Source organism: Acipenser ruthenus, chromosome 14 (genome assembly GCF_902713425.1).
Source record: "Acipenser ruthenus chromosome 14, fAciRut3.2 maternal haplotype, whole genome shotgun sequence".
In the NCBI taxonomy this organism is placed as follows: domain Eukaryota; kingdom Metazoa; phylum Chordata; class Actinopteri; order Acipenseriformes; family Acipenseridae; genus Acipenser; species Acipenser ruthenus.
Window position 1 is genome coordinate 29926914 of NC_081202.1, and position 14154 is coordinate 29941067.

General features: G+C 42.1%; 1 protein-coding gene across 1 annotated transcript in view; it reads left to right on the top strand.

Moving 5' to 3' along the window:
• Positions 1 to 14154, top strand: part of si:dkey-82f1.1 (DENN domain-containing protein 2A) — a 56598-nt gene that overhangs the window by 26806 nt on the left and 15638 nt on the right. The window contains exons 5-14 of the mRNA XM_034032249.3: positions 4308 to 4423; positions 5051 to 5245; positions 5519 to 5612; positions 5805 to 5855; positions 8337 to 8524; positions 9320 to 9429; positions 10198 to 10267; positions 10678 to 10755; positions 11206 to 11346; positions 11929 to 12077. Coding sequence (XP_033888140.2) covers positions 4308 to 4423; positions 5051 to 5245; positions 5519 to 5612; positions 5805 to 5855; positions 8337 to 8524; positions 9320 to 9429; positions 10198 to 10267; positions 10678 to 10755; positions 11206 to 11346; positions 11929 to 12077 — 1192 coding nt within the window. The remainder of the gene's footprint in view (positions 1 to 4307; positions 4424 to 5050; positions 5246 to 5518; positions 5613 to 5804; positions 5856 to 8336; positions 8525 to 9319; positions 9430 to 10197; positions 10268 to 10677; positions 10756 to 11205; positions 11347 to 11928; positions 12078 to 14154) is intronic.

Below are 14154 nucleotides of genomic sequence, written 5' to 3' on the forward strand. Positions count from 1 at the left end.
CTCAGCTATCTCATTCGCTGACCTATAGCTACACGTAAATGCTGCATGCATACACAATTTGTTATTACAGATTAATATTTGCAGTGCATGATGCGGCATGTTTTAAAGGAAATAAAAGAAGCGCCGAATCAAAAGTGGTTTTACATCCATTTCCAAAGGTTTCACTGACTTTTTTTCAAATTCACGATTTCCGTGACCTCCTTAGTTAGAATGCCCCCAGATTATGAAACCATTGCCCTTTTCTATTAGAAATGATGCTTCTGTCAACAGTTTTAAATCAATACTTTCTAGTTTAGCCTTTTTAACCTATCTTACAAACGTAATTGTTTTTATCTATTTTATTTGCTTATTTTTGTGATTTTATTTGGTGTTTTATCGATGACTCTTATTAATTTATTTTTCTTCAATTGTTTTATTTTGTTATATTATTGATATTGTTATTATAAATATTTACTGTTAATTGTAATGTTTTACTTTTGTTCTGTTTTAACCGACATGTGAAGTGCTTTGAGATACTGTGGTATATAAGTAAAATACATTTAAACTTAAATTAGAGAAATGACAAAATACTAAAACCTTATTTTAAAACTGCGTTTTTTTTTTTTTTTACCTCACCCTGCCTAATTATCTGTAGTTAAACAAAATAGCTGTCTGGTTTAAAAATAGCCTTTAATTGGTATTGTTACTGGAAAATGAAGTGCTGCAGTATGTGTAACAATCAGTTATGTGAAAGGTGCTCTCTCTCTTCCTTCCCCCCCCACACACGCTGCCTGCCAGCTGCACTCACCAAGCCTCCATTCACACTAGATTGATGTTTATTATAAATAAGGAAACATGATCACACCCTGAGTATGTGAATACACCCTGAGGGTATATACTTAGTGTCTGGGTGTGTATGTGTGCTTGTGTGTTCACTTGTGTAAGGGAACCTCATAACAAAAAACTTGGCCACTATCCCACCTAATAACCCTAACAGTCGAGCAGCAGGGGACAGGGTCGTGTTTGGAAAGGTGGAAGATGATGACAAGATATTAAAGACATTTTGTATCAAGATTAACTGTTTTGGTGGTTGCTGGTTTTTTTTTTCTTTTTTTTTCTTTTATTGAGTACTGCAGAATTCAGGGCAGGGTTCCATGGTCAAAGAAAGTAAAGTAGTTTAAAGTGAATATTGATGAAAGTTTACTTATGTTCTGCTTGCCCTTGTTTTGTGTACTTTTGAACTTTTCTCAGATGTATTGTTTAGTTTTTCTTTGGCCGTTTGAACATCAAAATAATTATATAACTGCCGAGCATGCAACCATACTAGTATTCTTATAAGCTTTGTTTGTCTTTAAAAAAAAAAAAACTGTTTTTTACCTATGACGTGTAACAAGCTTGCACCCTTCGGGTTTGTTTAAAAAGCACACAGAAATTGAGGTTTTTAAGTGCTCTTGCGCTATTTTAATAATAAACACAAAAACCAAAATCAAAAAAACAAACACCTAGCTCTTTTCTTGAGCACTTAACTAAAACACAGAAGAGGACCTAACTATCAAACAGGACAGCTATGCTGTTTACCTGTAATACAAAACCACATAGGTTTACACTTTCTTTTCTTTTCTTTTCCTATGCTTGTGCATACTAACAAGCAGACTCTCCACACAGCATCCCAGACCAGACTGGCTGCTTTCATTTTATACCCTGCACCTGGCAATTATTGAACATTAGAGCCAGGTGCAGGTGATAATTAAACAAAACAATAAAACAATGAAATTAAACAAAAGCAATTATCTTGGCAGGGAGACTTTAACTCTGTCCCTGCCATAAAACAAAACATTTTTATATTGCAGGCCCCCCTTTCCTGCTACATCCATTACAGATGTCATTTCCTGGTATACCTAAAATTGTCCCCTATAGAAAGAGTTTTTCTCAGAGAAGTGGGCATTTTCTATATAGTGATTATTAGCTAGACATGCAAGTAGATTTTATTAGATTCCTTGCATACCTGCTAAAGATAGATAAACTAACCCATGCTTCTTTTTGCACTGATTTCTGATTGGTTTCAACCCATTAGCAACTGAAACTACCTTACAAAGTTTTAATTTCTTTTTCGGATGCATGGCCCTAGGGAGAACATGTTATAGTACTTACACCCTACATACAGTACATACAGAAATAGCTGCCACTGTTAAATATACCAGTATTTGTTATTGTACATATTGTAGCGTACCAGCTTTTTAGGAACAGCGAAAGGGTTAGAAGAGATCAAACAGGAGACTGTAGCTTCGGCAGTTCTTTATTGAGTACACTGTACACAACACACGGCAGGTTTACCCACACTCTGCCCAGAGGAGCTTGCAGGCTCCCGTTAAATAACCCAAAGCCCGCCAACAAAAATACAACATTGTATAATAATTTCCCGTCCTGGGGCCCCCGTCCCTTGTCTTAGTCCAGGTGTCAATCTCTTGAATCCCCTGCCAAGGGAACACCGCTGGTGCAGCGTCACACCAATGTTAGCCTATGGGGGCTTTCTGTGGCCGCCCCTGCAGGCTCTGTCTCTCATGCTCCATGCAGGCATTGCTGCAGGCTGGTGATGCTGTAGGCAAAAGCAGACCACAGTGGCGCAACCGCAATATCCCAAATGGACACAGTGTTACACAGTCCTTCTCGTCCTCGAGAAGAGATACCAAGTCCCGGAACCGACAAGGGGGATGCCGCTGGCGCTGTGACCATCTGGTAGTCCCCGTGGCTGGGTCACCCCCAACTGCGGGCTGCAGTGGGGAGATGTAAGGCCTTCACCAGGGATGCCCCCAGCAGGCTGCCGGCTGTGCTAGCATCCTGGTGTCCCTGACAGCAGCTGCTGGCCGGGGTTGCTGTCACTGGGCTCACCCCCAGCGCATTCTCCGTCACTGGGCTCGCCCCCTGCGTGTTCTCCGCCGCCGCTAGCAATACTGCTGCTCCTGCTGTCAGTGCCACAGGGACCCAGTGGCTGTCCTCCCAGTCCTGTCGCGGTGGCACCCTCGGGTTAGCAGGCGGGTTGGCCTCTGCTCTGGGTCAGGTTGACTTCAGACGGCTGGTGGTGGAGCTTGCCGGCCCTGGGAGTTTGGCTGACCCCAGTTTGTCCACCACATGGGCCAGGCCCTTCGTGGGATGCTGAAGGGTGGCACACAAGGAGCGGGGCTCCACACAAGACTGCCCCAGGGGGTCTACTGTCTCCCTCGAGATAGTCAATGTGAGAGGGGAGATCCACTGGAGGGTCCTGGACATTGGCCGCCCACACCTCGTGGCACATGGTGCGGCCACCAACCTGGATCTCCATGGGCCTTTTCCCCGGGATTGGTAACAGACACCCGGTCATCGTGCGCAGCGGCAGTAGACTCCCGGTAGCTCGCTGGTAAATGTTGGCCCGTACCAGCGTCACACTCAATCCTGTGTCTAGGAGTGCTGTACAGCAGACTCCCTCAATCTCGATCTCTTGGTCAGTACGTCATCTTCTACAGTGCCCACTCTGTCTCCGCTCTCTGTCTCTCTCACAGCCACTCCCGGAAAGAGCCTACCCTGCCACCAACCGCAGTTTTTTTTAAAATAAACAAAGCTTACAGTGAGAATACTGGTAATGCTCAAACAGCCAATAATTACCTAAACAATACATCTGCAACAAGTTGAAACGTGCACAAACAAAGGCAAGCAAAACATTAGTAAACTTTCATACCTATCAATATTCACTTCAAGCTTTGAAAATAACTAGCTTTCTTCATTCAGCTTGCATGCTTCGTATGGACCTAGTTTTGTCCCTATATAGCATTTAATAAAAAAAAAACAATTAATACTTTTTACTGCAGTTCACTAGAACGTTAGAAGCTTTAAGTTTGTGTACATTTTGTTTTGTGTTTACTTTAATACTTTTAAAAATGGTCAAGCCATCGTCTTCTTCCAATCTAAATCAGCTAAAGCTCTCTTGCCTTCCTAGGCTTCCCTTTATCTTGTTTTGGATAGACGGTCAGGACCCTTCTCTGCTCTTTCTTGCCCTATCTCTCTCTCTCTCTCTCTCTCTCTCTCTCTCTCTCTCAGTATTTTATTTTCATATTTCCCTTGTTCATCTACCATGGTTACATAGTTATTTGATGGTTGTTGTATTATTGTTTGTGTTGACTATAATATGTTTAATATGTTGTCACAAAATAATGATGACTGTACGCTGTATATACTGGAAATAAAATATTTGAACTACAGTAGTGGGAAGTAAAAAAGTGCTTGCTAGAATCTGGGCCTTGTGCATTGGTACTCTAATGTGAATGCCATGTGTGTCTCCCCCTTTGTTTCTGCAGACCCCCCTTCAAAGGAAAACCCCTATGAAGATATTGAGACAGAGAGCCGCTGTGTGGGGAATAAATGTATTCTGCCACTCTCATCACCTTTATCTGCCCCTGGGACCCCCACTAAGGTACTACCAGTGTAGCCTGACCCTAGGGTTGTATATATATTGAGGCAGTATAACCCCAGGGTTGATAAAATATAAAGAAAAAAAGTGATTTGCACACTGCTAAATTTTTGGGTGAAGGTAGAGGTAGACTCTGTCCCATTGTTTAGGATAGAGTGAGTTTCAGTGATTTCTGTCTTTTATTTAGGTCTTAGCTTCAATTGAAAGTCTGTAAGGAACACTGCATGTGGTCATTATAACTTTCCATGAGTGTAAAGGTAATACCAGCGTCTCCATGCATTGTCATTACCTGTTCAGGAAGCCTCCATTCTGCAACAGGATTGAGTGTCTAATTGCCTGAGGGTTATGCTGTAAATTAAACCTTTACTTCACAATTACTTTAAAGACTTTTTGAATGTCCTCCATAGGGGTGCTTGAATGTATTAGCAAATCCGCCACCAGATGCAACATTTCATACCTCAGAAACCAATTGAGATACAGACTTCATACAGTACGGTATTTGTAGTGTTATATGAACTACACAGACAGAATGAGGCCATTAACCTAATTTCATATTAGTCGTGTCCCCTTGACATAAGACACCAGTGTTGAGTAATTCCTGTCTGAAGTTTCCCCGTTCCTCTCCTGCAGCTCCCCTCCAAGCCGGGTTTCTTCCGCCAGAACTCAGAGCGACGCAGCTTCAAGCTGCTTGACCTGCGGAAGACAAACCGCGAGGGTGCGTGTTCCCCCTCCAAAGTCAGCCCCCCCTCCACCCCCAGCAGCCCTGACGACACCCCCTGCCTTTCGGGAGACCCCAATAACCGCCGCCGCAGGAAGATCCCAAAGGTGGGCTTTCCAAGATGTTTGAATTCAGCAGTGGTGCTCACTAAACAACAGTCAACAAATCTGGCCTGGTAAAGGCATAGCAAAGTGAATTAAAGCATTGTGAAAGCATGGTAAAGAGTAGGTAGGTATGGTAATGCATATTAATAAGCATCGCAAACCATTATAAACCATGGGAAAAGCAAGAGAAAACTGCAAAAATAATGTGTAAAAATACCGTGGGGGTATGGAGGATAGCCGATTGAGACTTTAATTAATTAATTGATTTTCTTCCAGCTGGTGTTGAAGATCAATGGTATTTACGAAGCCCGTCGGGGAAAGAAGCGCATGAAGAGGGTGTCTCAATCTACAGAGTCCAGCTCTGGCAAAGGTAGGGGTGGAATCTTCCAGAGGCATGCCAGATATTCTCAACAGCAGTCAATTTGCATGAAACACAAAATGTCAACCAGATGTTGCATTATATTGAACTTTCAATTTGTCTCTAAACAAGCAACTGACTATTTATGACTATTCAGAATACAAACACATCTTGTTAATGTAAAACCTCCATTTTATTTTCCAGTTACAGATGAGAACAGTGAGTCTGAGAGCGACACAGAAGAGAAGCTAAAAGGTAAATGTCTCACCAGTGCCCTGTGCTTATCGAATCAGAACTTTACAAAGATGGCACACTCAGTTCTATTTGTGTGTATGTAGGTTTACATTCTAGACATTACCTACCTTTGTCTACCTAACGGATCCTGTTAGCCGTCTAATAACAACAAACAAGTAGATTTTAGACACGATAAAACAAACAAAACACTCACGATAATTCCACAGTACTCCTTCCGGTTTAGTTTAACCATTACAAAGGAACAGATAACCTTTTTTACCTTCAGTCACCCCCCCCCTTGGTTAGCGAGTGCAAGCGTTTCTCCTCCAATCCGCGGTTGCCACATCGCTTTCCTTCTGGAGTGATGACTTAATGTATTGCAGCTGTGCCCCCTTTCTAGATGGCCGACTTCCACCTAACCCTGGGAATTAATTGTCAGGCCATCCAGTCCAGGACACTCTGTTCCCTTTACACAGCGCCCTCACAGGTCGGGACGGAGATTTATCACCAAGAATTATTCTGTCTCTGTCACATTGCCACCAAATGGCGAGCGTTAGTCCCACTAAAAGGAACCTCTCGCTCCAGCAACCTACTACACTACTAACCCTCACGGTGCATAGTTTGGGATTACACCCCCTAAACAGACCTACTTCTGGGCTTCCTCACGGTGACTCTGGCTCTTTCTGACAGTCCTGGCTGGGCAGCGCCTTCACGGGCATGTCTGGGAGTTGAGGATTTCATGTTGTAGTTCTCTCCGAGAAGTGGATGCTCTGCTGTGTTCTTAAACAGGCGTAGGCTCCCCGGGCACACTCCCCAGCCAATCAGGACCTCCTGATCAGCTCAGCTCCAGGCAAGCCTTCCTTTTTACTAAGCAGCAGCGCAGCTGAACCAGCGACAGGGTCCTCCCTGTCACACTGCTATATCTAGTTAAACAGTTCCAGTCTTTTATGGAATTAACTACATAATTATATAGTATCATATCCAAAACTGGACCCGATTTAACTGGTCTGCTGTGTCGAGTGGAGTTATTTTTTCCGAGAATGCAGTACCAGTTTTGGTGTAAAGAATCCTAAATTCTGCTATTATTATTACCAATAAGACCAATGGTTGTAATTGAGAGCTTTTCCTAACAAAGGGTGATTTATAATGTTGTTTGCAAATTGGAAGAAAATGGTCTTAAATAGGTTGTAACATGTGGTGTGTGTGTGTGTGTGTGTACTTCACTGTGCTGTAGAAGTGAGGACATATACACCAACAAATGAAGGGGAAAATTATGATTGTCTCTTGCAGGGGTGTCACTTCACAAAAGGTTTGGAGGTGGGGGGGCGGCAAAGAATGCATTTAGGACCCCCCTCTCCATAATAATAAAACCTTCTGGCACTGCATGAATAAACCTAGTGAGGCAGCGGATATCGTCTAGGCTTCATTTTTGCAAGGATATCAACCAGGACATCAAAATCAAGTTTTTTTTGCCAATGATTTTTCAGTTGTCATTATCAGTGTCGTTTTCATAATCAGTAGTCCCTCGCTAAACCGGACATGTCTGGAGACATGTATGATTTAAAAAAAATAAAAAATAGTAGGCCTATACTCGTTCTCACTTAAAACTACCGGCATATGATTTTAGCGCATTTTCTTTTTTACTGTAGCTTACTTAGTATACAATTAACAGCAAACAGAACACACACTTTACATAGAAAATTTGTCAGTGTACTTACTGCAGTTGTTTTTCTTTTCTTTTTTTTGTAGTCCTTTCCTTCAGTTTTTGTCATCCAGATTTGAGTTTCTTTTTATTTGGAGGTTCCAGAGGTTCGGCAGGTTTCATTTTTGATGGTTTAAAATCATATAATTATAATAGGCCTCCAGGCGTTATGATGAAAGTCTTGATTGTTGGAAAGTAAATGTGCCAACTATAGGATGTCTTTAATTGTCACCTTTGTATAATGTATGTCAAGATCAGCCAATAACTTTCGGCTTTACAGGAGGACAGAAGCCTGAGTTGCGTTGATGCTACTGTATAGTGATGTTGTCATGTGTGTGTGTATGAGTTGTGTTGATGCTACTGTATAGTGATGCTGTCATGTGTATGTGTGTATGAATTGTGTTGATGCTGTCGTGTGTATGAGTTGTGTTGATGTTACTGTATAGTGATGCTGTCGTGTGTGTGTGTATGAGTTGTGTTGATGCTACTGTATAGTGATGCTGTCATGTGTGTGTGTGTGTATGAGTTGTGTTGATTCTACTGTATAGTGATGCTGTCGTGTGTGTATGAGTTGTGTTGATGTTACTGTATAGTGATGCTGTCGTGTGCGTGTATGAGTTGTGTTGATGCTACTGTATAGTGATGCTGTCGTGTGTGTATGAGTTGTGTTGATGTTACTGTATAGTGATGCTGTCGTGTGTATGAGTTGTGTTGATGTTACTGTATAGTGATGCTGTCGTGTGTGTGTGTGTATGAGTTGTGTTGATGCTGCAGTCATGCCATGCCCCTCTGTCCCCCAGCTCATAGCCAGCGGCTGGTGCATGTGCAGTCCATGCTGAAGCAGACAGGACGCTACCGCACCCAGGAGAGGGACCTCCTGGACCTGCAGGAGCGCAAGCTGTTCGAGTACTTCCTGGTGGTGGCGCTGCACAAGAAGCAGGCAGGGGTGCCGTACCTCCCTGAGGTCACGCAACAATTCCCACTCAAGGTAAGGCTGGGCCTGAAAAGACATCAAAAACATCCATTATGAATGAGCACACATACCCTGTATATAGGGGGATTGTAAAGTTAGTTGCTTCACTTTGCTCCACTATTGTCAGGGTGAGACACCAAACAATGGAAAACTAATATATAAGACCACTGCCATTGATCTTAAAAGGGTCCTGTTGTGTATCTGACAGTTGTAAGTGTTCTTATATTAACTGCTTAATATATCCAACATTGGTCTCAAGGAGCATTAAAAACAACAAACAATGCAGCATTTTGCAAAGTAACCAACTGACTATTTCCACTGGATTTCTTTTGTATTTAATAGTAATGTTAATAAATGGGTGTCACGGATGGCTTGGTGGGTGACGTAAGACCAGGAAGTAGACACAGCCTCAGTACTGCGGGGTGAGACGCAAATGCGCTCTTTCTTTATTAAATCAAACAAAACTTTAAACACACAAAACAAAAGGCAAGGTGGCCGAAACAAACAGAAAACACAGATAAATAAAACATAACAATACATTATTAGCTGCCAACCACGTATTCTCACAGGATGTATTTTGGCAGAGATGAGAAGCAAACATTGAGGTGGAGCTTGGTAGGAGCAAGGTGAGAGAGACACTGGTGATGAGGAAAGTAGCCAGCAATTCCAAATTGGAACTAAGTTGAATTTGAAGACCCACACGTGTTATCAATGGCAGCCTTTATAAACCATGTGAACCTTAATCGTGCTCATCTGTTAATATATGAAATTGGCTGGTCTGTTGATTGACGGCTTGTTTGATGTTGCCAGCTGGAGCGAGGCTTCAAGTTCATGCGTGAGACGGAGGACCAGCTGAAGGTGATCCCCCAGTTCTGTTTCCCTGATGCCAGAGACTGGGCACCAGTGCAGAACTTTGCCAGGTTAGTCCATTCACTTCACTCTGCTTGCAACGCTGTGCCAATCATTCCTATAGTCATGAATGTTGGAGACTGCTGTGCTTTTTAAGGATATTTGTTGGAAAAATCTAATTTGAAAATTGCGTTATGTACATAAATAAAATGACTGAAGCTGGTAGTGTTTAGAATGACTTCACTTTTAAACGGCAGCTTTCAATTGCCTAAAGTTAAGGATGTCTTCCTGTGAGGTGTAGTGCCGTGGATGGTGGCTTAACCAACAATCCAAAGTAAGTCTGTGATGCCTGTCTGCAGCCGAGTACTTGAACTGCTCTACACTTAAAATTAGTAAGCATGTTAAAAGCTGTCGTGGGCAAGCAAATACTGGAGTGACACAGCTGAGTTGAGTTTAGAGGGGGCTAAGGAGGAAAGAGGAAGCAAGATTTAAGGAAGAAGGTGGAGTCGGATAAAAAAAATAATACAAATATTTTGGATGTGGATTTAATTGGTCATGTGATAATTTTCTTAAAGGAAGAAGAAATGTGGTTTAGGTTTAAAGCACCCTGCAAGTTATCAGTGCAAATACTCTGACTGGGTACCATCATGTAAATACAGATCCGAGGGGTTGATGCTTTTCCACTTGAAACTTCACTTCAGTGCCTAGTGTTTATTTAGTTCACTTGCTTGCGAAACTCTGATAACTTGAGATGACTTCAATTTTAAATGCTGTCAGCTTCAGGTCATGTCTTGGAATCGTTTGATGTAAAAATATATCTTTGTTCTTTATTTTTTCAGTGAAACCTTCTCGTTCGTTCTGACTGGAGAGGATGGGAGCAGGAGATTTGGATACTGTCGACGCTTACTGGTAAAGAGCCAAGCTATGTATTTGACACCAAAATACACTATGCATATATCATTTTGAAAAAAGTTTAACATTTTGCAAGACAAATGCCAACTATTCAAAGAAAAAATAGCAAGTAGTGTGATCCCCCTTTAAGACTGCAGGTAATACCAATCAGGAAATAAGGTGGTGGTTAGAGGGGGTGGTGGTTTAAGGTTTAAATCAATAACTCCTTGCTCATTTTATATCTACTCTGTTATTATATGGATGGAATAGTTATACAGTAATTAAATATACAGATTGTTCATTATGTCCTTTCATGTTGTAGTTCAGTATACAAAATATTTCGAAACAGTATATATCTCGATATATATATCGATAGAAAGCTTTGTTTATTTACTGTGCATGTGTTTTTGATTTATTTGCAATCGTAGCCCAGTGGAAAGGGAAGGCGACTGCCGGAGGTGTACTGTATTGTGAGCCGATTGGGGTGCTTTGACCTGTTTTCAAAGGTACAGTACCCATGTTTCTTGTTTTTCTTAAAAGTATTGTTGCTTTAATATTCAAGAAATGTCAGGCACCTAGACCTCCAGAGGTCGGGCTGTACTCACTGTTCAGATACACCACATGGAGGGGGGGTCAGTGTACCAGCCAGGATCCAGCTCCTCCAGTGGGACTGACCCAGCAGTAACCAGGCACACAGCGTGGCTGTCTATTTTAAATTCTTACATGGATGTTATCTTTGTTTTTCTATGCCACCTAGCCCCCTTTCAATTAATTTCAATTCTGTAGAAAACAGGATACCTTTTAATATACCCAATAAAGCAAGATGGAATTATTGTACCACTATGGTATGCTAATCAATTATTTTACTTAAACTACAAACATCCCATGTGCTGCTTGCTCTTTGAGTGCGGTAAGATGGCAGGTTTGAAACATCAGCGTCCTCTATCACCTTGCAGATGCTGGATGAGGTGGAAAAAAGGAGGGCAATCTCCCCGGCTCTCGTCCAGCCCTTCATGAGAAGCATCATGGAGGCGCCGTTCCCTGCCCCTGGCAGGACCATCACCGTCAAAAACTTCCTCCCTGGCTCAGGGACTGAGGTGTGCGCCTTTCAGGCATTGGATTTGTAATTATAACCAGATCAATGTCACCATGTACCATTTCAAATACCCCATGTCTTTTTTTTGACTAGTATATAAAAGATAACTAAGTATCATGGTCAGGAAGTTAGTTACACTAGGTGTCTTGGTCAGTATCTAAAACAGCAAAACAGGTTAAAATGATGGCCTTACCAGCTAATTCCCAAAGAATACTTCCGTTCCTCTTCCCCTGTAAATAGAGCTGGCAACCTACAAACATTTGATGTTTCATTTCCTGTTAAAATGTCTAATATTAAGTTACTAAAAAGAGACAATCACAAAACAAACAAGGTAAATCTAATCCAAGGGTGGGCATTTCCAGTCCTGGAAGACCAATTCGCTCCGAGCTGAATTGGTATAATAAAATAATAAATTACTGGTGAATGAAGGTTTATGTGGTTCAGTTAAACAATTAAGAACATGATTGGAAACATGGAAGGGCCAGCTTTGCCCACCTGTCTTCCAGTCAATGATGGTAACCATGTCAATAGTACAATGAAATCAGGACGTCAATGCTGACCTGTCCCCCTGCCCCTCCCTCAGGTGATCGAGTTGTGCCGCCCGTCGGACTCCCGGCTGGAACATGTGGATTTCGAGTGCCTGTTCTCCTCCCTGAATGTGCGGCTGCTGGTTCGAGTGTTCGCCTCTCTGCTGTTGGAGAGGAGGGTGATCTTCACTGCCGACAAACTGAGGTAAGGGAGCTGTGAGAGAGCCATGATTGGGCTGTGAGGGAGCTGTGAGGGAGCCGTGAGGGGGCCATGAGGGAGCCGTGAGGGAGCCGTGAGGGTCCGTGAGGGGCCGGGCAAAGTACAGGAACATCCTATAGTCTTTTTTTACTCAATATTTAGCATTTTCAAGTTCCACAGTTGTAAGTTAGTCATTGTTGCGTATTTCCCACTGTGAGTATTTTGAAGGTCCATGAGTTTAGTAGATATTCTGTATTTTGTGGATAGTAAAAGCTTTTCACAATATTTCACAATATTGGCACGGTAATAAAACATGACTTGGATCATCAGAGCATGGAAACATTTTCATTAAACATATAATTGTTGGACTGATTGTATTTTGGGTTTGTGAATTCATACATCTGGGAACTGTACCAAACTATAATACTCTGATATCCCACTACTCTGATATCTCACTACTAATATGACTAGTTGAGGCCCACTTTGTCAGTTTGTGCCATGGTAGTACATCTGTGACAGTTCCAGCTGTTGTAGTACAAGACCTATCCGTTCCCTTTCAAGTACGAAATGTTATTCCATTACCGATTGGGATATACCTCAAAGAGCCCCCTCTGCGTCAGGAACGGAGTCCCCCCTCCCAAGGGAATAAAGTTAAGGTATACTTGGCAGCTATTTCAGCTTGCCATATTAAAATAGACTGTCCCCCCAGGAGCTCACTTCCTGGCAGGAAAGTTTTTGAAGGGAGCTTGGAGGTTGCATCCTCCTAGGAAGGACCTTGTCAACCCTGCATTCAGCAGAGCTAAAATATTTATCTTTGAAGGCGGTTTTCCTACTAGCAAGCCTGCCTATTTTTCACAGAGGCCAGGAATAAGGTCACGCTTTGTACTAACCCTGCTCCGTACTAACCCTGCCTGACACAGAGGGGTCTCTCCGAGCAGCGTTGACATACGTGATCAGGTAAATTGGGCTACAAAGAGGTATATCCCAATCAGTAAAGGATAACTTTTATATTTCAGGGAAGTAGGGTTATGATATATAACTTAATGATTATCTGGGTTTGTGCAAGGAAAATGCTATTTTACTAGACTCTACAATACAATATACAATTCACACTTGTATATCACATAGAGGATTAACAACCCAAACCACTTCACAGAAGTAAAGCATTACTACAGCAGCTGAAATGCAGCCAAACACGGCTCCAGCTTGCCACACAACAACTACAGTTTATATTTTCCACTTATTGTTGGATAGGAGCTAGGAACAAGTCTGTTGTATAGAGATTTCAAAAAGCCATGGCTGTGCCTCCACTTGTGGTAGTCATCAATTGTATGTACTTCATGTTTATTTCTCCCCAAAATGCAAAGTGCATGGTCACATTCTTCCACTTTGGAGTCCAGAACTACAATAGAAGCTCTAGAGGTAGCCTCTTCCATATAAAATGCAATGACAATGGCAATACATTGGCTCTGTACTGCAGGATTGTTAGTATTACAAGGAAAGCTGCAGTGGTGTGATCCATTGGTTGGTACCACAGCAATAATATTGTAATATTTGTTTCAAATCGAGTTGTTTGTACAGTCACCATCGCTTTGAATGGTGTTCAAGTGATTTGTCCACAGTAAGTGATGGACGGTAAAAACTACCACACAATAACCTGGCATTCAAAATGCCCCCGATCACCAGTACAGTAAACAAAACAAAAATGTGTGTCTGCAGTTAAAAATCTTTATTAAGACACTTATTACACTAATAAAAAAAATTAAAAAAATATTAAAACCTATTAATGTAATAAAAAGTAATGCAAGTGCAGAAATGTACAGTACAGGTAGGCTACGTTACTGCAAATTGTTTCCAGCGAAGAACTCTGTGATATGCATCCGGACGGTCTGTTTTTGCAAGTATGGACGGCAGCCTTTGTCAGCGTTTTCTAAAAGATCCCAATTCGGCTTTATATCCGGATGCTGCTCCATAGAAACACCACAGTGTGAAAAGCGAAGGCAGAGCGTCCTGGTCGCCAAGGTGACACAGCTGAGAATTCTTCCTCTGACAGCCCCTCTGGTGTTGTAAGTGTTTCAGTTTC